The sequence below is a fragment of the Odocoileus virginianus genome, chromosome 8 (genome assembly GCF_023699985.2).
Source record: "Odocoileus virginianus isolate 20LAN1187 ecotype Illinois chromosome 8, Ovbor_1.2, whole genome shotgun sequence".
In the NCBI taxonomy this organism is placed as follows: Eukaryota; Metazoa; Chordata; class Mammalia; order Artiodactyla; family Cervidae; genus Odocoileus; species Odocoileus virginianus.
Window position 1 is genome coordinate 67,058,255 of NC_069681.1, and position 24,506 is coordinate 67,082,760.

At 35.0% G+C, this 24,506-nt stretch overlaps 1 protein-coding gene across 12 annotated transcripts in view; it reads left to right on the forward strand.

The window, feature by feature from the left end:
• PCDH9 (protocadherin 9) overlaps positions 1-23,869 on the forward strand; it is a 1,090,977-nt gene extending 1,067,108 nt beyond the window's left edge. For 10 of the 12 annotated variants that reach the window (XM_070471594.1, XM_070471599.1, XM_070471595.1 and 7 more), the window contains one exon: positions 21,697-23,869. In XM_070471594.1, the coding sequence (XP_070327695.1) occupies positions 21,697-22,070 (374 nt within the window). In that variant the 3' untranslated portion in view covers positions 22,071-23,869. The remainder of the gene's footprint in view (positions 1-21,696) is intronic. The other 2 variants (XM_070471604.1, XM_070471606.1) reach the window with 1 other exon arrangement.
• Positions 23,870-24,506: the final 637 nt, after the last annotated feature.

The window sequence follows — 24,506 nt, forward strand, 5'->3', positions numbered from 1 at the left end:
ATCAGGTGCCAAAGAATTGGAATTTTGCCTTCAGCATCAGTCCTTCCAATGAACACTTAGGACTGATTTCCTTTAGGATGGACTGGTTTGATCTCCTTGCAGTCCAAGGGAATCTCAAGAGTCTTCTCCAACACCACAGTTCAAAAGCATCATTTCTTCAATGTTCAGCTTTCTTTATGATAGAACTCTCACATCTATACATGACTACTGGAAAAACCATAGCTTTGACTAGATGGATCTTTGTTGGCAAAGTAATGTCTCTGCTTTTTAATTTGCTGTCTAGGTTGGTCATGGCTTTTCTTCCAAGAAGCAAGCATCTTTTAATTTCATGGCTACAGTCCCCATCTGCAGTGATTTTGGAGCCCCCCAAAACAAAATCTGTCACTATTTCCTCATCTATTTGCCATGAAGTGATGGGCCTGGATGCCATGATCTTAGTTTTCCGAGTGTTGAGTTTTAAACCAACTTTTTCATTCTCCTCTTTCACTTTCATCAAGAGGCTCTTTAGTTCCTTTTCACTTTCTGCCATAAAGGTGGTGTCACTGACATATCTGAGGTTATTGATATTTCTCCTAGCAATCTTGAATCCAGTTTGTGTTTCATCCAGCCTAGCATTTTACATGATGTACTCTGCATATAAGTTAAATAAGCGGGGTGACAATATACAGTCTTGACATACTACTTTCCTGACTTGGGACCAGTCTGTTGTTCCATGTCCAGTTCTAACTATTGCTTCTTGACCTGCATACAGGTTTCTCAAGAGGCAGGTCAGGTGGTCTGGTAGTCCCATCTCTTGAAGAATTTTCCACAGTTTGTTGTGATCCACACAGTCAAAGGCTTTGGCATAGTCAGTAAAGCAGAAATAGATGTTTTTCTGGAAGTCTCTTGCTTTTTTGATGATCCAACGGATGTTGGGCATTTGATCTCTGGTTTTTCTACCTTTTCTAAAGCCAGCTTGAATGTCTGGAAGTTCATGGTTCACAAACTGTTGAAGTCTGTCTTGGAGAATGTTGAGCATCACTTTGCTAGCATGTGAGATGAGTGCAATTGTTCTGAACATTCTTTGGCATTGCCCTTCTTTGGGTTTGGAATGAAAACTGACCTTTTCCAATCCTGTGGCCATTGCTGAGTTTCACAGATTTGCTAGTTATTGAGTGCAGCACTTTCCCATCATCATCTTTTCAGATTTGAAATTTCAGCTGGAACTCCATCAGCTTTACTAGCTTTGCTCGTAGTGATGTTTCCTATGGCCCACTTAACTTCGCATTTTAGGATGTCTGGCTCTAGATGAGTGATCACACCATCATGGTTATTTGGGTCATGAAGATTTTTTTGTATAGTTCTGTGTATTCTTTCCACCTGTTCTTAATCTCTTCCGCTTCTGTTAGGTCCATAAAATTTTTGTCCTTTATTGTGACCATCTTTGCATGAAATATTCCCTTGGTATCTCAAATTTTCTTGAAGAGATCTCTAGTCTTTCCCATTCTATTGTTTTCCTCTATTTCTTTGCACTGATCGCTCCCTCTAAAATAATTTTTTATAATAGTTACTTTCCTAAAGTTAATTTTTGAAATAAAGTCAAATGGTTTGGGAAGATATTGAACGGAAGGTTGTGAAGACTCTCATTTAAAATGACAGTTAGAAAACCACTTCCTAATTTTCCTGTACGAAGTATTCATCGTACTCAACAGAGAATCAGAGGGCATGAAGATCAAGGTTTTAGGTGTCTTGATGAGTCATTGTATATATCATAATTAACATCTGCACTGCTATTCTTGTCACGAAAGAGGAACATTGAATATGTTAATGTTTGGAAATGCAGTAATTCTTTTCATCTTGATCTTACTTAATAGTTCTGTTAAAACTATATCTTTGCTTTTCAAAATGGAAACTCATAATATAAATCACATTGGAGTAGTTTTCCTGTTAAGTATATTGGAAAGAATGTTTTTTTTAATAAAGAAAAAGAGCCAGGGAGTTTTAACAACTCATAAATTATGTAATCAATTTAGACAGTAAATATATAGGGCTTTTTCATACAGCTAGCTAAATTAAGAATGAACATATGTGCATATGCAAATGAAATTAAAATGTCCAGTAAGTACTAATTGTGAAATCACTGCATCTACTTCAGAAAACTTCATGTTATTGGTTACTAAAGTACATCCTTTCCAACATTCATACAACACACTTTCCTAGCTGAAACAAATTGAATTTGTAAGGACAGCATCCATGCAGTCACCACCAAGTCTGCTGTTAAATAAGCATGGGAAGTATGGCCTGTGCCTTGTTCTCTAATGATATGAAGGAAGCAGATGGCTCCAAAAAAAAAAAAAAAAAATGTGTTGGCTTAAGGTGGTAAATCATAAACAGAAATAAATTGCCAGCTTACCTCAAATCCAGCCTGTCTTTCAATCCCTAACCTCACTAAGAGCTGCTACTCAAGTTGAATCTGACTGTGTCAGAGTTTTGATTCATGTGTTTAAACACTCGGACAGTTTCTGTATAGAGAAACTGAGTTGTGGCCATTTTCACAATCAATATTGATCTTCCAAGCCAAAATGATCAAAGGTTAATTTGTATCTGTCATTGAGATTACCAGAGAGAATGGAATGGCTAGGCTTCTCTCCATGCATTTGGTACATTTTGTTAGGTGCTTGAATACTACAGCTCTGCAATGTATTTTCATGGAAAGAAAGAAAGAAAAGAAAAGAAAAATCCAGCATGTGTTTCAGGAAAACAGCAAAGATAATCTGACACCAATTTAATATCAATTCCAAATAACGTAATAGTCACACCATCCATGTTCCCTAAAAATACAGTATATGACCTTGTTAATGTAATTTGGGTCATTTTATCAGTTTCCTTTATTATTTAGATTTAATAATAGTTGATGAGGCAGTAACATCATAAGCCTAAGCACATTTTTAGTCTGCTGGTGCTGTAGCTAGGTGCAAAAGACACTGTGAGCTAGTAAATAAGGAAAGAGTAATAAGAAAGAAAAGTGAACCACAGTGAGCTACAGTGAAGAAGCATTAAGCAGCCTAAAAGAAAAAAAAAAAAAAAAAAAAAACTAGCAATTTCAAGTCTTAGAAGAGTTTGTAAAACACACATAGAAGTTGCTTATTTTGTCATGTAGCAATTAGAGAGAATAGGTTAAGAAAAAGTAAATGCTCTATGTGTTTATAGACACAACCTGTGTATCTATAGTAACCATTTAAATTAAACAAACAAATGAAAACAACCTTGAGTTTTATTAATAGTGTTGACCTGACCATCCTAGAGATTCAAAGGGCTCTGGGATTGGCAGCCAGCCAGGTACATTCAAACAGCATTAGCTCCTAAAATAGAATGATGACCATTAACCAACAATAATTTTTATGAATATAAATACATTGACAGTGTTATGTTGACCTTCACCCACAATCATGAACCTGGATACCAATTTCATAGCTAGTTTTTATGCAAGAAAAATATATTTCATATTTGCCATTTCTAGTTATCTTTCTAAAATTAATTAGAATATCATTCTTTCACCCTCTGAAACACGCAGGCTTTTTTTTTTTTTCTTTTAAATCACTGAATCTTTACTTTATCACAAGCAGAAAAATCTAACTGCAAATTAAGACCCTGCAGCTGAGGAAGATCCTCACATGTCTCCTAGTTTATAGTTGTGACTTTCTTCAACTTGATGTCACAGTATTTGAAGAGCAGTTTGTAATCATCAGTATGTATTTATAGCTTCCTTCAGGAGCCAATCAAGCATGATCATGTGGCAATGCAAGGTATATGTTTTAAGCTTTGCTTAAAGTGTATATAGCATATTCAACTGCCAAGACAATACATTTTAAGAGCTGTAAGAGTAATTATGAGAAAGCAATTTTTTTGTAACCTCCTCCTTTGGTGTGGTATGTGGGATCTTAGTTCCCCCACCAGGGATAAAACCTGCAGTGCCCTACACTGGAAGCAGAGAGTCTTAACCACGGGATCTCCTGGGAAGACTCTAGCAATGCCTTTGATTTAATGAATAATGCTCTGAAAGAGGAAGACATTTGGTTCAGTAGCACTCCTTAAATTGAGGATGCTCAAATCTCTGTGATCTTAAATCATCTGTTTAATCCAATAATTATTTTTAGTCTATATCATCTTTCAGTAAAAAGAGGCTTGAAGAATATAGTTAAGACCTATATAATGCAATTATATTAACTAAAATAATGGACTGTCAACTTGGTAACTGTAACTAAGATACCATGCTTATGGATAGATAGATGGATACATATAGATAGGCATTCCCCAATTAGTAGTTACAAGTAATTTATTAGCAATAATATAGTTGTGAAATATCCTGTTTGTTAGAGTTCTATTTACATTCTACACTGACAGGGAGAACATTCTGGGGGTACTTCAGCCAGATAAAAAATACTCTTACTGACTAATTTTGAACCAAAGCCATACCAATTGTTTTAGATGACAACTTAACATTATAAATCTTGCCAAAGGTTCACAGATCTCGAAACCTTTGACTGTCATCTAGATTAAAAAGTAAAGGTTCACTGTGCAGTTCACTTCTATTAGAGAGAAACAAACTGACATTCTAAGCAGTATTGATAATATTTGGCCAGGGCCAGCTGTCTTGTGATTTTTAGTGATGTGGTAGACTGAGGCACAGAGCCCACTTCAAGAATTCTAAACTGGAATCATATATTTTAACCATATTTTACTGCATAAAGTAAAAAAGACACAGACATGTGATCTATAAATTTACTAATAATTTTTCTTTCCCATGAAGTTATGCCAGGTTAGCTATTTTGTAATTATATATATATATATATATATTTATATATATATATATATATATATATACACATATATACACACACAAATATATATGCATAGAATGTGGCTCTTGGTGAGTATATAAAGAGTAACATTTCAGGAATTTTTGCTGAAATATTAAAAAGACAATGAAATATTCCATTCATTCTTACTAGATCTTTCCATCAACTCACAAGGCTGCTCCGAATTTTTAAATTATATTCTGACATTATCCTAATAATTGGCTTACATATTAAAATAATTAATAGAAACTGTAGTTTCCACATATATCATGCTTTTCTCACTTAGAGGTAGATGACCGTAAAAGATTTCAAAATTGGTTTCGATCACTTAGGTCTTTAAAGTTTGAATTCCACTTTGAAGGTTATCTCAAAGGATATTTACTAGATTTATATCTGGTGATTTGCAAAAATAAAAGAAGTTTCCAATATTTGCTCTTATTTTATAAGTTATTTTGCCTATTCACTTTGTGATATCCTGAATAAATTTTCCATAGTTATTTTTAAATTCTAGGCATATTGCCCCTGCCCCTTTCCTTACCTCTTTAGGTCTAGGAGTGGTAATATTTTTCTAAGTTTTCAGTTCTTGGCTTCTCTCACTACTTTTTTATAGTTTACTTTCTGAGCCCACACTAAACGGAGTCCCTTCACAAAACATTTTTCAGTTAACCCTTTTGAATGCCATCCCTTTGGTGACACTGAAAGATACTCAAGCTATGCCAGCTTATGGGGAAACACACTTTCACATTGTGATTTGATGGATGCCTCAAAGCCACCTCTATCTCAAAATCACATTCTTCTGCCATCATGTTTCAAAAATTCATATGCATGGATTGAAGCAGCTCTGTAAGGCTCTTACTGAAGTGTAGATATTCTTTATTCTTCCAAAGGATAACAATTAGCATTTTGGTCAATATCATTGTAAGATTAATGAGCTTATCAGAATAGCCAACCACCAATTATGCCCAAGAGACAGGTCATTTTGATGAGACAGGTTGGAAGACAATAAAAATACATATTTAATTGCAAAGGGATAGCAGATCTAAATAGGAAGCACACATGATTAGCCATAACTCCTCCAAAGACGTTATTGAAATAACCCAGAGTGGGAAAAAAAAAAAAAGCTCTCAGAAAACAAAGTCAAATTTTCTTGTCATGAATTTTTCTCCCAGATACAAAATTAGTGACAGTGCCTCTCCCTTATTTTGTTTTCTTACATTCACTAAAAAGCTTTATTTTGAGAGCAGTACTAGTTTTCCTAAAATTTTGCATGCAAACATCAACTAAATCTTGAGAAAATTTTAAATATTGTTGATTAAATGTGAATGGGCATTGATTGCAACAAAATTGTTCTGTTTCAGAAAAATGATAAATGATTCACATCTCATAAAATTATCACAAAATTATATTTTTGATAATAAGTATGGCAACATTATATGTATTGAATAGTTGGGCCATATGGTCAACTACCAGTAAAATAGTGAAATACTAAAGAACTGTAACTTGTCTTCTGTCCTCAGAAAATTATAATCTCTGATTGGCAATAGGCATAACAGAAAATACTGCAGGAAATCTCAGACAAATTTATATAGATGTTATAAAATTCACATTATATTCATTATTTTAAGAGAGAAATCTATCTTTCAAAGACCTATATTAATGAAGTAATTTCTCTGGATTTTCAATGTGCATTCAGAGATAAACATGCATTTAGTTTGAAATGAGTAATCCTATGCATTATCCCGAGAGGGCAAGATTTCTCTCCACAATACTCCATTATACAAGCCATTTTCAATAATGAAGCAATGGCATTTTCAACAGTCCCCTTAGGAAATTCTTTCAAAATATAACATTATGCTTCTCATTTTAGAATGGCTTTTCTTTATGTACAACTAAATTTAAGCAATGGATTTCACCATGCTATTCTACATGTAATCTAATGTGGCACATTAGCCTCTTTTAAAATCACACTTTCCCCTAAAATTTGTGAAAAGTAATTTCATCCCTCAATAGTTGTAAGCCATATATTTATTGAGTCTAAGCTACTTTTAGGATTTTAATACAATCCCTAATCAACTTAATTTTTTTTCTAAATACCCTCCCATTTACCTAAACATACCTGTAACAAAGGGCGAAATCTTGCATACTTATCTGCATCTCATTGGGACTCTGCTACAGAATAATTGCTAATAAGTTACTTTGGTATCTTCAGGCTTTGGAGAATTGCTCTCTTACAGATCCTGTGAATCTAGACTTCAGAAAATATCGAAAGAGCTCAGTGAGAAGAATTATAAATTTTATGACATGAGTAAGCAGTTCAGTGGGATATAGGTAGCAATCTAATTATGCTTCACTTTGGGGCATTCCACTTGTATTGACTCGAAGTAAGGTGCCACAAAAGTGCAGCAATTTTGCACATATTAATACCATTTAGACATTCCAAATATTATCTTGGTGAAATTTTATGCTGTGTACTCTTAGAAATGTTTCTATGTAAAAGTAAATCTATTTGATTATTAACTATTTTCTGATTTAAATGACTTGTCACAAACTGTTTTACATACACTTTTATGTTAGTTCACTGATTTGGGGTTCAGAAGAAATTTCATGTGTTCTTTTCTTTCAAAATCTGTCTAGTAATTGTCTACAGTATGCCAGGCCATTGTAAAAGTGTTGAGGACAGAGTTATCTAAAAGCAAGTTACCTGGCTTTGTGGGGTTTCCATTCTAGTGTTAGAGGTAGACTGTGAGCAAATAAATACATGGTGACAGGTAATAAGTAGTGTTTTTCAGAAAAAATGCAGTTGGGTTAAGGAATAGACACTGGATGAGTAAAGGATATTATTTTTTATAAGGTGATCAGAAAATGAGTTTATGAAAAATCAAATTTGACTAAACATCTAAATGAAGTGAGGCCAGTGAGAAAGTCTGGACACAAATCTGAAGGCCCTGAGACCTCGTTAGTCTTGACGTATTTCAGGCACAGCAAGAGAGTTAGTATCGCTGAGCAGAGGAAGTAAGGTGGAGTTGAGGAGAGAAAATGGCAGAGGGAGTGCTGGTATGAATCAGAGAATGGGGCAGCAGCCAGATAGTATGGGATCTGAGCCATGGGAAGGAGTGTGGCTTTTATTCTGGTGTCCTTAGAAGCCAAAGTGTTCTGCATTAAATACTATCTTAGGCTGAGTAACCCCCAAATATATCCACATCCTCATCCCCAAACATGCAACTGTGCTATCTTACATCACAAGAGATACTTCGAATATGTGATTAAATTAAGGATTTCGAGAAGTGATTATCCTGGATTAGCTACATAGGCAGGGTGTAATCATAATGGTCCTTAAAAGAGGGGTGCAGGAGGAGTTAGAGAAGGTAATGTAATGACAGAAATGGGTATTGGAGTATGTGCTTTGAATATGGAGAAGGATCCAGAAACCAATAAATATAGACAACATCTAGAAGCTGAAGAAAGGAAGGAGGTGGATTTTTCCCTCAGAGTTTCCAGGATGAAGCAGCCTGGTTAACACCTTACCTTCAATCCAGTGATATGTATTTTCAGAATTTTGACCTCCAAAACTATAAGATGATGTTCTTTTAAGTCACAAAGTTTGTGGTAATTTGTTGTAGCAGCAATAGAAAACTGATAAGAATATATTACCTCTTTACTAATAACTATATATACATGGCTCTAATTAAGGATCAGAGCATAGAATGTCACAGAGTGAAATAAAGGAATCCAGATAAGAAATAATAGTGACTTGGGATGGTGAGTTTTTAGGGAGGGAGGTAGCCTGAAGAACTTGCTGATTGACTGTGTGTATCTTGAGTGAGAGACAGACATTATATTAGTAGTCTATTTATGAGTTACAAATCACCACCACTTAGTTATAACAACAAAAATTTATTATTTCAGTTTCCAGCCATTTATTATCTTAGGAGTCCAAGTGGGCTTGCCATAGATAGGGTCTGACAAGGCCAAAATCAAGTTATCAACTGTACTGGACTATTCTCTTGAGGTTCTGAGAAAGAATCCGATTTTCTAATTCAGACAGACTGATGGCAGAATCCTATTCCTATGGTTGTAGGACTGAGATCCCTGTTGTCCTGATGACTGCCCAGCTGGGGTTTCTCTCAACAATTAAAAGCTGCTCTCCAATCCTTTTCACGTGGTCCTTTCCATCTTCAAACACACCAGTGACATATGAGTCTTTCTTGTGCTTTGAATCTGAGTTTCTTTCTGCTAATAGCTAAAGAAATCTCCCTGATTTTCAAGAGTTCAGGTGATTATTTTAGGCCAAAATATAGTTTAGTTTCTTAACTAAAAATCAACTTTATTTGTTGATGAGTGTCCTATTATATCCACAAATCGCCTTTTGTCATTGTCTTAGTACAAGCTGCTTTAACAGAATATCATAGACAGGCTTTAACAAGGAACATTTATTTATCACAATTTAGAAGGCTGGGAGGACTAAGATTAAGGTACTAGCAAAATAGGTGTCTGAGGAGTTCCCCCTTTCCAGATGGCAAACAGCACCTTTCTTGCTGTACATGTCAGAGAGAGAGAGAGAGAGAGAGAATGATCTAGTTCTCTGGTCTCTTTTTATAAGGGCACTAATCTGATCACTGTTTCCACACTGTTTCCCCAGTGTCAGACTTTATTTTTTTGGGCTCTAAAATCACTGCAGATGGTGACAGCAGCCATGAACTTAAGACACTTACTCCTTGGAAGGAAAGTTATGACTAACCTAGATAGCATATTAAAAAGCAGAGACATTACTTTGCCAACAAAGGTCCATCTAGTCAAGGCTATGGTTTTTCCAGTAGTTATGTATGGATGTGAGAGTTGGACTGTGAAGAAAGCTGAGCACCAAAGAATTGATGCTTTTGAACTGTGGTGTTGGAGAAGACTCTTGAGAGTCCCTTGGACTGCAAGGAGATCCAACCAGTCCATCCTAAAGGAGATCAGTCCTGGGTATTCATTGGAGGGACTGATGTTGAAGCTGAAATTCCAACACTTTGGCCACCTCATGTGAAGTGTTGACTCATTGGAAAAGACCCTGATTCTGGGAAGGATTGGGGGCAGGAGGAGAAGGGGACGACAGAGTATGAGATGACTGGATGGCATCACCGACTCAATGGACATGAGTTTGAGTAAACTCCGGGAGTTGGTGAAGGACAGGGAGGCCTGGTGTGCTGCGATTCATGGGGTTGCAAAGAGTCGGACATGACTGAGCGGTTGAACTGAACTGAACTGAATCTGATCACAAGGACTTCATCCTCATGACTTCATCTAAACCTGATCCTTTCCTGAAGATCCCTCCTCTAAATACCATCACGTTGGTTTCAACATATGAATTTGCCAGACAGAAACCTTCAGTATGTAACAACCATATAATTTAACATTACTACTTGTGTGTTATATATGTGTATGTTTCTAGTCCCAGGAATTAGGTTGGAGAAACTTAGACTTCTATCAGGTGCCAAGCCTGACTCCTTTTTTTTTGTTTCTGAATGGATCAAGCAGGTGATTGGTGTGCCATACACAAGAATGGTAATTTCAGGAAGAGTAGTATGTTTGGGGGAACAAAAAGAATTACATTAATTGGAAATGCCACTTAGAAATATAAATGATGTTGAGGAGCCATGAGTCAGATATGTTGATATTGCCACAGGAGAATGATAATAGGGCTGAAAATGTAAGTTGGGGAATCGCTTATATATATATATATATATATATATATATATATGATTTATAAGACTGCATAATGATGTAATTTCACTTAGAAGTGCAGATAAAAAACACTGAACAGGATCTGGAAAAAGCTGTGGTGTCATCAAATGGAACTGAAACACAGAGGCTGGTGATAGCCTGGAGAAATCAGGAAAAGTATAACAGCTCCAGAGAATTTGTTAGAACAGAAAGTTCAAAGCTCTGCCTTAAATTTATAAAATGAAAATTACTGGTTGTGGTCATGCAATTTATATGATAAGCCCTCCAGCTAACTCTGATTCAAGCACATATTTGAGAACTTTAAATCATGTAGAACACTGGAAAAGTATCCCAAGGAGATAGGTAAGTACTCAATATGCTTACATCTCCAAGAGAGGGCCTTGAAATGAAGCAACAGCATTTGAGAGATCCTTAGAAATGAAGGAACTCAGGACCCCAGATTTACTGAATCTGATTCTGCATTTCAACATTTTCTCCAGGTGGTTCATATGCACATTAACATTTGAGAAGTACTGATCTACAGTCTATTAATTCAAAGTTGTGATAAAGTCTATGTGTAAACACACACACACACACACACACACACACACACACACATCCCTACAGATCACATGGGATAGCTTATTTTATTTTTTAAAAAAGAAAATCTTTCAGACAGTTTTTAAAATTTAAAATTTGTGAAGCCTTTAAATGTTTAACAATTTACCAAAATGTTTTTCACAAATTTCCCATTGCTTAAAATAACCAAGGACAAGTCTCTACACCCTTTGGAGACCAGGAGAAGTAGAATGTCTACCCAGAGACTCAGGAGGGAACAGGGCTGTATTTAAGGGTCCCAGGTGAAAATTATCAGAGAACTGGGGAAATGAAAACAAGCTTCACCTGTTTTTCTATTCTAACTAAATACACCTGAAATATGAGAGGGTGGGAGGTGTGTGAAGATAAATTACTTCACAATATTATGTACTGCTGGTCTGGATTCAGACAAGTACCTGAGAGTTTTTTAAGAGGTGGTAAGATTATATAAATTGCTTCTTTTTAAACTTTAATCTCAGCCTGAAATTCATCTGTAATGAATTATTTCATTTCTTCATACCTGAGATTTGCTCCTAAAAATGTGTTGCATATCAAATAAGATTTACTGTGGTTTTTTGAGAAGTTATACAGATTGTAGGAAGTGAACAGTAATTCAGGAAATATCAATATATGAATAACTTGGTAAAATGAAAGACATAAAATATGAGAAAAAAATAGTGAACTATAGGAGAAAGAAGATACAGTTTGCAATAATGTAAATAAGCTATTGCATACCATGCAATAGAGTAAAAATTTGAGTTAATTTAAATAATCAGTAACCTTAGACCGTTGTCATTTCATTGGTTGCAACATCTAATGTGAATGGTGAATCAATAAAATTATCTAAGATATTTTCTTTCCAGCCACTAGGTTTAGCGGATGAGAAAAAAAAAAAAAAGGGGACATGATATTCAAGCCATGCTGTAGAAAGCTAAAGATTTATAAGGAGGCACTCTCCATTCTTTGTGAGCTATAAAGTCTGTCCAAATAGCAATATCCTCTCTGGCAGAGAATCTGCTGCTCAGGCTGGCCATGTGTTATTGCATTTGGACAGACTCCATCCGCAAATGTTGACTTTTCATCTGTGACCAAGGGAAAAAAAATCTGTATGAGGAACAGAATGTGTAAAACATTTAATCCTTGTTTACTTGTTAACCAAAGGTTTTGTCAGATCCTGCTGGTATGAGATTTCTGTATTTGTTTCTCAAGGTGACTGTAGATGCTGTCACAATTTTGAGTTTAAATTTGAACTATAAATTAAAAGTTAGATTATAGCTTTTACTTAGGTTAATAAGTATAAATACTTGTTCCAATCATACTTTCACATTCCAGGACTTAATATGATGTAAGTAATACACTACAGAAACAGTTGATTTATAATTTCTTTGCTCTATCTTGGCCTCTTCATTAATAAAATGAAAATAACACTGAAAATGTGATTATCTATGACAAACCACAGCAATATTTAATAAAGGCATAAAAGGCTGGTAGATGTCATGCATCAAAATTTAATCCTTGACTCTCAATTTTTAGATGAGTAACTAGGAAATAGTGAATCTAAAATTAATTTCACAAAGTTTATACTACTTCATTGATTTCAGTTCAGTTAAGTCACTCACTCTTGTCTAACTCTTTGCGACCCCATGGACTATAGCACGCGTGTCTTCCCTATCCATTCATTGTTTTACTGGGGCTCAAATCTATTTCTGCTGGCCTGAGTTATGATGATCACCTGACCTGAGATTTATGAACTAGTTCTGAATTTAGATATTCTATGCAAGAATCTCTTGAACCTAACGTGATCAAACAAAAATTATCCAGTGAATGAATGAAAAATATCTTCCCCATAGGCATAGTCAGGTTTGCCAGATTTATTTTTGGATTTAGACTGTCCACATAAATATTCTATACTGTTTTATATGCAAATCTGAGTTTAGATGGGATTGAAATTTGTACCCATTGATTGTTTCTCTGGGCAGAGTAATAGCTCATATCTTTTCCCATGTAACATTGATTTTAAATTATCAATTGGATATAGGATGATGTGTTCTAAAATAGAGATCATATAACAAAAGGGAATGTGAGCAATGCTGAACAGGTTCCTCAGTTTTCATGTCAACTCTCATATTCAAAATTAACTTTGACCATTTTTAGATTGGAAGTAAATTAATCAATTTGATTCATATCTGAAACTCATCAATAGTGTGTGGAGGTAATAGGAGGCCCCGTCAAGTGACTTAGCTTTCTACTCAGGGTAATCCATAAGAAACTGTTATCAGTGCTGCATTTTATCTCACAAAAATTTAAAAGAATTAGAAATAAACTGCAGAGAAGGCAATGGCAACCCACTCCAGTACTCTTGCCAGGAAAACCCCATGGATGGAGGAGCCTGGTAGGCTGCAGTCCATGGGGTCGCTAGGAGTCAGACACGACTGAGCGACTTCACTGTCACTTTTCACTTTCATGCACTGGAGAAGGAAATGGCAACCCACTCCAGTGTTCTTGCCTGGAGAATCCCAGGGACGGGGGAGTCTGGTGGGCTGCCGTCTTTGGGGTCTCACAGAATCAGACACGACTGAAGCGACTTAGCAGCAGCAGCAGCAACAGAAATAAACTGAGGGTGAAAATGATATAGTAAAAATACTAAGTTTTCTATATTGGCCTCTTAGAGATACTAAAATTACCTACAAGTATAGGTGAGAATTTTTGTTTCCCTGAAACTTTTTATAAGGAAGTTGAGTAAAGAAAGGAGCAAGTATAATTAAGATTTTTCTCAGTAAATCAATAGCAAGTACAAAACAAAGTAATAGGATAAAAACCTACTGAAAACCAGAAATTTTGTTAAAACAAGGAATTTTATCACTGGGCCTAGAGATCAGGTAAACTGCTTTAGCAAGTTCAAGTCAGTGGATGCATCTTCCACTTTAAGATGTTTAGTGATGCACAACTCTTTGCATACTACATTCATGCTACCTTTTAAGGTACTTTTTCTGAGGAAAATACAGTAAAACTGGAACTTAACAGTTGTCTTGCATAAAAATGATGGTATATGTTCTAACCACAAAAAAGACCATTATAACATGACAATCAGATATGTTTTGCATGAAAGAGGTATTTTTCTGTAATAAAATTTGAATGAGACAAAAATTGAGTGAGATGTGATAAATTTGAACCAAAATGATATAAAAATGACATATATTTTACAACTCAATTTTGACAGTCTGTTTAGTCTTATTTTACCCAATAGGAAAAATTCTAAGGAAAATTTATTCATGTAAAAGTCCAAACTGTCATATAGTTTGAAATCTAATGAGAAATATGAAAGTTCTCATGACTTTTTTACACGTCAGTTTATCAGTTTCGATCTTTGGAAATAAAGGGTTTCAAATCATCAGGTCGAAAAGCAGGTGGACACCAGGCTAGAAGGCACTTGTTAATTACAGCAGTGAGTTAATCAATGAAGTAACAGTTCTGCTTCTGGGTATAACAAAATGAGATCAAAGCTCATTCAAGTATGCTGCCATTGAAGTATAGCTGGAGATCCATTAAATTGGATAGTTTCACATTTTGAACCTGCACATTAAAAGTCAGCAATTCAAGCAGCTCTATGACAGCTGTTGATGCCTAAATCATAGAAAAGGTTGTTGGGTTTTTTGGTTTTTTTTTTTTTTGGTTTTGAGCAAGAAGGTGAATTGGGTGAAGATGGAGAGGGAAATACATTGAGACCTGATATAAACATTAACTGAGACGACTTTCAAGTAGCTTTTCATGTGCTTTCGTTTTCACTTTCAGCATTTAAGTGCAGTGACAGATGGCTTGGACAGTTTTATCAACATTTGTGTCTTTAGATATCCAAAAACCAAGAAAGATAACCAAACTCATAGATTGCAGATTGTGAGAGGAGAAAAGTAATTTAGATTTTTTTTCCCAAATCAATAAATATTTCAGTGTTAAAAAAATCATGATAGGGTTTTTAAAATACTTTTTAAAAATAAAACGGAAGTAATTAGTATAAGGCTGAAATTATAGAAAGTATTTATAAGCAGTTTTAACTCCCGATCTGGATTCGAAGTAGATATTGTATAACATGACAGAAATAGGACATCAAAATTTATGAAAAATTTGGAGAAGTAGGGAAGCATAGTGTACGCATGCATGCACATGCACGCATGCACACACACAATTTCAAAATGTATTAAGAATCCAGCACATTTCTGATACTTGTAATACATGTTAGATATTCAATAAACACTTGTTGAGGGAATTACAAAAAATAAATACAATTATTCATCAATTCAGACAACCTCTTATAGTGATGACATTAAAAATAATTATATGTCAATGATAAAGGATAATATTTCAGTGCATATAGGTTTTACAGTATTAGCAAAGAAACCCTGATATTTTAAATGCTATATATTTGATGGAGAATCATGAATTATTTTCAATTACATTTTGAAAATAACAACATTAAATATTAATGCTTTATGAAGAATGTCTTTCTCCTTTTTAAAAATGTAAAAAAATTCAGTAAGTGTTTCTAAAAATGAGAAAAATTAACTGGAAATGATTTAATGTTTAAGATGATTCAGATTATAAACTTTTAAAGGACCAGGATATTTAGGAAATCAGTAGAATGACTGTGTTCTCTTTAATAATTCATAATAAAAATGTTTTTATTTTTTCTACCAATTCATGACACAGACTTAATGGAAGAAAATTTGGACACATTGCTATTTCTCAAAATAAAACCCATATTGTGTGTGTGTGTTTCAGGGCAATCACTGGAAATTATACATAGGTCAAAATAAAAAGAGTAAAATTTTCCTTGTTTAATGTCAGGTCCTAAAATAGAAACTTGCCAGAAAATAAGCAAAGTAAATTTTCCAACAATGGAGCTCAATTATATGAGCAAATTGTTGTAATGAGCGTATATAGATAGATAGATAGATCTCTATATAGATAGATGGTGGTTGGACCCAGTTCTGTGATCCTGGCTGGTCACTTTCCCTTTTTGAGTAAATTCATAGCCCACCACTTCCCTTCTAGAGCTCTCACGCTTGTAGGTCATGAAGCATATACCCTAACTGCTGGAAAGGTCAGGTTGGCAGATAACCTGAGACGGCCTCTGTGCCCTAGAATCTGAAAAATTATTCAAATCAGTCAATCCACAGAGGGCACTCAGAACCTAGCTCCTCCCACCCTGGTTGGCAATACATAAACTGTCCACTACAATTCTAGCTTATTTTTATAGCTGTTCTTGGTACAACCTTCCGTGGGGACCTGCCTGGTGGCCTTTTTTAGGGCTATAGGTAACAAAACCTGGCTGTCAGGCAATTGCAATCATTGTGTTGTGTCCCATTTTTTGATGAATCTTTAAATTTTGTAAAGCAATTAGATACCTAAAAGACTGACCTAAGAATCTACAGAACTTCTGTAAATTTATTTACAGACTTTATCAGAACCTTTCAAATTTATTTAAAAGAATGAATCACATATACATTTTTCAAGAGCAACTAACACTATTTAATGGAACAATATTTTTGTAAGTTAAAGATTTTATACAGTACACACAAATGTTAACTGTAAATGTCTTAAAATTATCAGTTATCTGTGAGAACTTTCAGAAAAATGTAGAAATTATATAGCTTGGGACAAAGTACCCCTGTTGCCTTGTGAAGACACAAGCCTCCTTAAATTCTACCTCCTTCCCAATGACGCTCTTTTTTCATCTCTTGGTTTGCTGCTTTTAAGGCAATTATTTGTTTCCCAGGGGAGATGCATAGTTCCATGCGGACAGTGTTGACATCTGCTTTGTTAACTGCTATTTTCCCAGTGCCTGTCACAGTGTCAGCATATAGTACATGCTCAGTAAATATTTATGGAATAAATAAATGTTATCAGTTCTGAAAAATAATGCACACTGTTTTGTTAAAATGTGTCACTCAGTGCTGAAGGTTTCAGGTCCACACAATACACACACACAGTGTTCTCACTTCTTGGGTAATACCCTTAATTTAATAAGATAGTAATGTATATTAGAAAAGTAAAACATAATCGTGCATACTCTCTCTTTTTATGTACTCTATAAAATTCTGATGCTATTGATATTTCTAAGGTAGCTAATAATCCCCTCTCCCCCCACTTTGGAGCTATTAACAAGAAAAGAAAAATGTACTAGTGATTCTGGAATAATAAAAGTTAAGAATTGATTGATAGGCCTAAAGATATATTATATGTTGATTATCTCTACTGGTCTAAAAAGGAGTGAACATATTTAACAGAGAAGTTAAATAATCCACTTATTAACTGTCACAAGTATTGCTAAGGCAAAGAGATTTGTTGTTGAGGAAGCTTTTGGTATGATATTTGTGAAATCAGCATATTCTGATTACTTAAGTTCTGCCTTTTAAGTGGAGGATATCTTTAATAATTTCTCAGAACATTTTCAACCTCATAAAAATTTAATTAACAATTAACATTGTACATAAATCATTGCTATTGTTTAGCACCAGGAGGAATAAGAAAACAGATCATTACTTTTTTTCATCAATGGATTTTAAATCTAGTTGAGAGAAAACAAAAATAAAAATGTATACTCATGATTATACAGACCCTAGAGACAAAAGACAAAAATACCATAATGTAAAAGTTGAGTGGGTTCAATTAGGGAGTTTGTTATGCATTAGAAAGGCAATCCTAAAGAAAAGCAATCCCAAAGAATGCTCAAACTACTGCACAATTGCACTCATCTTACATGCTAGAAAAGTAATGTTCAAAATTTTCCAAGCCAGGCTTCAGTAAAATATGAACTGTGAACTTCCAGATGTTCAAGCTGGTTTTAGAAAAGGAAGAAGAACCAGAGATCAAATTGCCAACATCCACTGGATCATCGAAAAAGCAAGAGAATTCCAGAAAAAAAAAACATCTATTTCTGCTTTATTGACTATGCCAAAGTGTTTGTGTGGCTCACAATAAACTGTGGGAAATTCTGAAAGAGATGGGACTACCAGACCACCTGACCTGCCTCTTGAGAAACCTATGTGCAGGTCAGGAAGCAACAGTTAGAACTGGACATGGAATAACAGATTGGTTCCAAATAGGGAAAGGAGTACATCAAGGCTGTATATTGTCACCCTGCTTATTTAACTTCTATGCAGAGTACATCATGAGAAATGCTGGGCTGGAAGAAGCACAAGCTGGAATCAAGATTGCCTGGAGAAATAGCAATAACCTCAGATATGCAGATGACACCACCCTTATGGCAGAAAGTGAAGAGGAACTAAAAAGCCTCTTGATGAAAGTGAAAGAGGAGAGTGAAAAAGTTGACTTAAAGCTCAACATTCAGAAAACTAAGATCATGGCATCCGGTCTCATCACTTCATGGGAAATAGATGGGGAAACAGTGGAAGCAGTGTCAGACTTTATTTTTTTTGGGCTCCAAAATCACTGCAGATGGTGATTGCAGCCATGAAATTAAAAGATGCTTACTCCTTGGAAGGAAAGTTATGACTAAGCAAAATCACTGCAGATGGTGACTGCAGCCATGAAATTAAAAGACACTTACTCCTTGGAAGGAAAGTTATGACTAACCTAGATAGCATATTAAAAAGCAGAGACATTACTTTGCCAACAAAGGTCCATCTAGTCAAGGTTATGGTTTTTCCAGTAGTTATGTATGGATGTGAGAGTTGGACTGTGAAGAAAGCTGAGCGTCAAATAATTGATGCTTTTGAACTATGGTGTTGAAGACTCTTGAGAGTCCCTTGGACTGCAAGGAGATCCAACCAGTCCATCCTAAAGGAGATCAGTCCTGGGGCTGATGCTGAAGCTGAAACTCCAGTACTTTGGCCACCTCATGTGAATAGTTGACTCATTGGAAAAGACCCTGATGCTGGGAGGGACTGGGGGCAGGAGGAGAAGGGGACGACAGAGGATGAGATGGCTGGATGGCATCACCGACTCGATGGGCATGAGTTTGAGTAAACTCCTGGAGTTGGACACGGGCGGCCTGGTGTGCTGCGATTCATGGGGTCGCAAAGAGTTGGACATGACTGAGTGACTGAACTGAACTGAACTGAACTGATCTTTGGAAATCTTCCCAGTGCATACCATATATGAATTAGCAAAGTTAGGGAAGCTTGCTGTGGTACATGGGAAGCAAACTGTCCCTTGATAGACTCAGTAATTAAATGAAAACAAGCCAGGCTAAAGCACTTTCTAGGTCTGTGATTCTGATGGAAGGGGCACCGATTAGTTTGAACAAAATCAAAACATGTCAGCTTTGTGGATACAGAGTCACTGAACACACCAAAGCGAACCTATAAAGGAGAAATTAGTTTGAAATTTTAAAGTGTGGGCAAAATTCAGAGGACAGAGAAAGGTTCACAGAGAAGGTTAAATTAAATATCCTAGTGAGTAAGTGATCATTGAAAGTTTGTGAGAGAAATAGTTTTAAGTAATGAACATATGTTTTAAAAAATAAAACTAATTGCTTTTGAGGGGATGGGACTATGAATCACATGGGAAGGAAGTTTACTGTTATTCTAAACAGCAGACTTCGCACTTCAAAACAGACTAAAATTTCAGTAAGGGTACATTTTAAGCACCTTTTTTCCCCCTCCTTTTCACATCCAGTGTCCATTCTGATGCTGTCTGTGTATGAAGGTCAGGTATTTGCCACCAACAGTTACCTATCTCAGCAAGTTTTTCCTTTTTTTTTTAGCATGCAAGAAATAACTAGAATATTATTAAGACAAATAGATTTAATATAAATACTCCACAATTATTGGGCATTTAAAGATATTAGTAATGCTAACTTGGATTTTAGCAGAGACCTGCATTCCAATTGTTGGCTCTTTTAGTTGTTGGGTAGGCAAACTTGCACACATGTTTTCTTCTACATTTCTATTCTGATGACTCTCAGCTTTTGAAAATGTTTCATTCCTTAAGCATCATTGCCTATCTGATGCTTAACCTCATTTGTAAAATCAGTTCCTAATTTTCAAGCTATCACTTATCACTTGACTGTTTAATCAAGGGAAAGAAAACAGGACAACAAAAAGCCCAACTTAACCCTTGACCATTTGACCCTTAATCATTTGACACCTACTGTTTTTCAGTACAGAACTGATTTTCTCTTTGTATAATCAGAGAATAGTTTACTTTCAAAATCATGGTTAAAATGTTTTAGAGCGCCTTCTGGTATTAAAAAAAAGAGCGAGAGAAATATCTCTGATGATTTTTTTCTCTTTGAATATTACACTCTATGTGTTCCAATTTGCAACCTATCTAGAATTTCATGGTAGTGAAATTTGGGTTATTTAATACATTTATAAATCAAGAAAATAGGTTAAGCTTGGAAGGAACCACATGGGATCTTTATTTACTTGGATTTCACAATGCTTGAAGTCAACCAGGTGTGTCTTTAGTAGCATACTTTAGTTAAAATATTCTTTAAAATTATTACTTAAATTAAAAAAGAATGTTGCAAAGTTATTTTAATAAATTTCATATTAAGATATGTTTACATGGAAGATCATTTTGTGTAACCATTCACAGTATTTATATTTAATATTATATTTCAAATAACACTTTTTGTATTCTTGGAGTTTTTAATTAACATCTTATGGCATTGTACATAAAATTTTGTAAATTTCATAATTTCTCATGAATGAATGTGAGTTTTTGTTGAGAATTAGGACATAAATCAGTAATAATACATATGTCATAGAAAAAGTTGATCTGAAATGATACATCATGGGTATATTTGTTTACCCATATCTATATATCTACTTATTTTTTTATCTGTCTATATCTCTAGATATAAGATGGCTTAAGGGAAAGAGTAATTCTTACCTCCAAAACAAGGAATTTTATTCCTTCTATGTAATTCTTAAAAGGATAGGATATTACTCAGCCATAAAAAAAGAATGAATTTCAGTTTTAATGAGGTAGATGAACCTATAGCCTGTTACACAGAGTGAAGTAAGTCAGAGAAAAACAAATAAAGTGTATTAATGCATATATATGGAATCTAGAAAAAGGTATTGATGAACCTATTTTCAGGGAAGGATCTAGAAAAAGGTATTGATGAATCTATTTTCAGGGAAGGAATGGAGAGGCAAATCTAGAGAATGAACTTGTGGACACAGTGGTGGAGGGAGAGAGTGGGACAGATGGAGAAAGTAGTATCAACATATATACACTATCAGATGTGAGATGGATAGCTGGTGAGAAGCTACTGTGCAGCCCAGGAATTATAGTCTGCACTCTGTGATGGCCTGGAGGGATGGGATGGGAGAGGGCAAGAAGGGGAGAAAGGGGCTCTGTGTATAATTATGGCTAATTTGCATTGCTGTATGGCAGAAATCAGCACAATATTGCAAAAATTAAAAAGTGGAAAAAAGAAGGATGGGGAATCATATCTATGAATTGCTTAATACGATTTTCATGAGAAAAAGAAATCACCAGTGCAGTTTTTCTCTAAGAATATAATTTAAAATGAAAACTCTCCCCACTCTCTTTCCTTATTATTTTTGTCTCTTGTCCTCTGCAGATGGGCCTCTGGGCCCCCGAGGATTAGCTGAAGCTACAGAGATGTGCACTCAAGAGTGCTTGGTTTTGGGTCACTCTGATAATTGCTGGATGCCTCCTGGCTTGGGTCCATATCAACACCCTAAATCTCCTCTCTCAACCTTTGCACCCCAAAAAGAATGGATCAAGAAGGACAAGCTTGTGAATGGGCACACCCTGACCAGAGCCTGGAAAGAAGAGAGCAACAGGAACCAGTTCAATGACCGTAAGCAGTATGTCTCCACTGAAGGCCATTTCAACAATGGCAGCCACATGGCAGACATTCCTTTGGCAAATCTGAAGTCTTATAAGCAAGCAGGAGGTGCTATTGAGAGTCCTAAGGAGCACCAACTCTAAAGAAAAAGGCCATATGGGACCTAAGGACTTTAATCTAAATAGACATGCTAATACCGTGTGTGTCAGAGCTTTATGTATTCAATAGATCTCTACAACTATGCCCCTTAGAGCAGGGATACCCATAATTTTGTGTTGGCACCATGGAGGATACAATGTTTTATCACATAAGAGAGAAGATAGTTCTACTAGCCATATGATCTTATTTACTAGGATTGATTAAACTTTCCAGAAGTATCTCCATTGTGCAAATATCTTTTTTTAAATTGCATTTTATTTTGACCCTGGACTGCTGCTATGAATAATAGAATATGCATTTGGAGAGTAAGGAAGTTCCATGGATTAGAGTGACTGACAGACATATCCAGTTAGAAAATTGTGCTCTTTTCGTCACTGATCTGTGCTGAGACTGCTATACTTGACATTATACTTCAAACAAAACTTAAAAAGATAAGCATTAAACCTATTGTGCTGTTAACAACATTAGTGGACACTTGTAAGTCAATCAGTGTTAAAGTATTTGTAAATAGAAGCAAGTTATTATTAACAACTTTTATGTACTTATATCGTTCACCTAAAAATGTTGTAGCATAATTCTGTGTTTTATGGTTGCTTCTTTCCTTTTTTTGTTTGCCTCTTTGTTGTTATTTTTGTTGTTTCTTTTAGTGAGGTGTTTCTGCGTTAGTAGTCTGTCTTGACACACATTGTTCAAAAGATCTCAAATACTTGTGTTTAAAGAAAAGGTTCTGGAATCTTCCTTCTTTTATGATAGCTTATGTTGCTGGAATTCTAAAAAATAAAGATAAAAATGAAAACTTCATATATAAACGGACTTCTGCAAAAGCTTGAAAATTCAGAACCTATTTTCTTGACATCCTTATTTTCAAAGTAGGCGAAAGCAAAATCACTTATTTAGTAGCATTAAGTGAGATACTAATGGGAAAGTGTTATCTTTCAGAAAGTGAAGTAATATCCTGTGCTTGTCTCTCATGCAGAATTAATATATTAAATTAGCATATATTAAAGAAAAATTAATATTCAAAATAGTTTCAATTGGGCAAATGTGTGTCTACAACTTTGTTGAAATGACAGTTTGTGTTGGTCCTCATATATAATAATGTTGTTGTAACACAAGTGTTAGACCATAGCCACAAAATATTTAATGTGTTGTGCCTTCATGATGTAACAGAACATTCTCCAGGTAGGCTAGTTGGGGGAAATTAAGGGATAAATCTCTAATTATTGCTGTTTAACTGTTTGTTATCATAGTTGGTCAATGCCTGGCAGGTACCAGCATCTTGTCACTTAGGTCAAACCAACAGAGTGACAACTAATGTTAATAAGATCTCAGTTGCACGTGCAAACAAATCCAAATTCGAACATTCTTAGGAGGTTTTTGTTAAGGCATGACAGATGATTTAAACAAATAAATAGCATGCAACAAAATGTTTTTACTGAAAGAAGTGAAAGTTATCTTAATGCCACGGTTCAACATCAGCTTAAAAGTTAAAAAAAATAAAATAAAATAAAAATAAAAAAATGGTTTGCTAATCTGATAGATAATTTGTTCTTACCAAAAATAAAATTACTTTGTAAATAGCAATTCACATTTTTTCCACAGTATAATGGAAAATAATGGGTAGGGGTGCATTGCTTATTGCAGTACATATTTGTCGGTTTGTGAGGGGTGTTTGATGACTTTGACAGAATAAATATCTAAACAATTATCCTTGTTACTGCTTTGCCAGTTCTACGTTATTTACAATTATTCAGCTCTTGCAATAAATGTTCTGAATTCCTGACTGTAGTGTGTTAATTCTTGTTCAAAATCCAAAATGATGATTTCTACTCTAATTGTTAGATAAATATATGTTGATGAAACTAAATTTTAATTATAAAATTAGTTAGGGGTTTAATATTTATGTTCTGAAAATATGGTCCAAGTTAGAGTTAAATTCTCCTAATGATCCATTAAATCATTTTCTTATGAAATTATAAGAAAAGTTAGTTCATTTTCTAATCAAGTTTCATACAAGTTTCATCAAAGTGAAATCTCAAGTCAGAAACTGGGCAGGTAACACTGGTTAGTTAGTGAGGTGATCATCTTGTCTCTTAGTATCTTTAATAAGATTTCATGAAACAAACTCCCAAATATTTCATTTCTGGCAGAGGACTATTCAGGGATTAAGACCTTGAAACAAGGGCCAAAGCTTCATCTATATTTCTTTCAGATTAGCAAAAACCAGAAACTGCCAAGGATAATAAGACACACTCACACATGTGCCATGTGTTTATACTCACCACAGAGCAGCTGGATCAGAGTTTTAGAGCAAATACATAGGTCTGACTCTTCCTCTACATCTTTTGAAGAGTTTTAAAATAAGGTTCAGGAGGTAGTGAAATAGAGGTAAAGATATTTCTTTGGGCCAGTGGATGTAT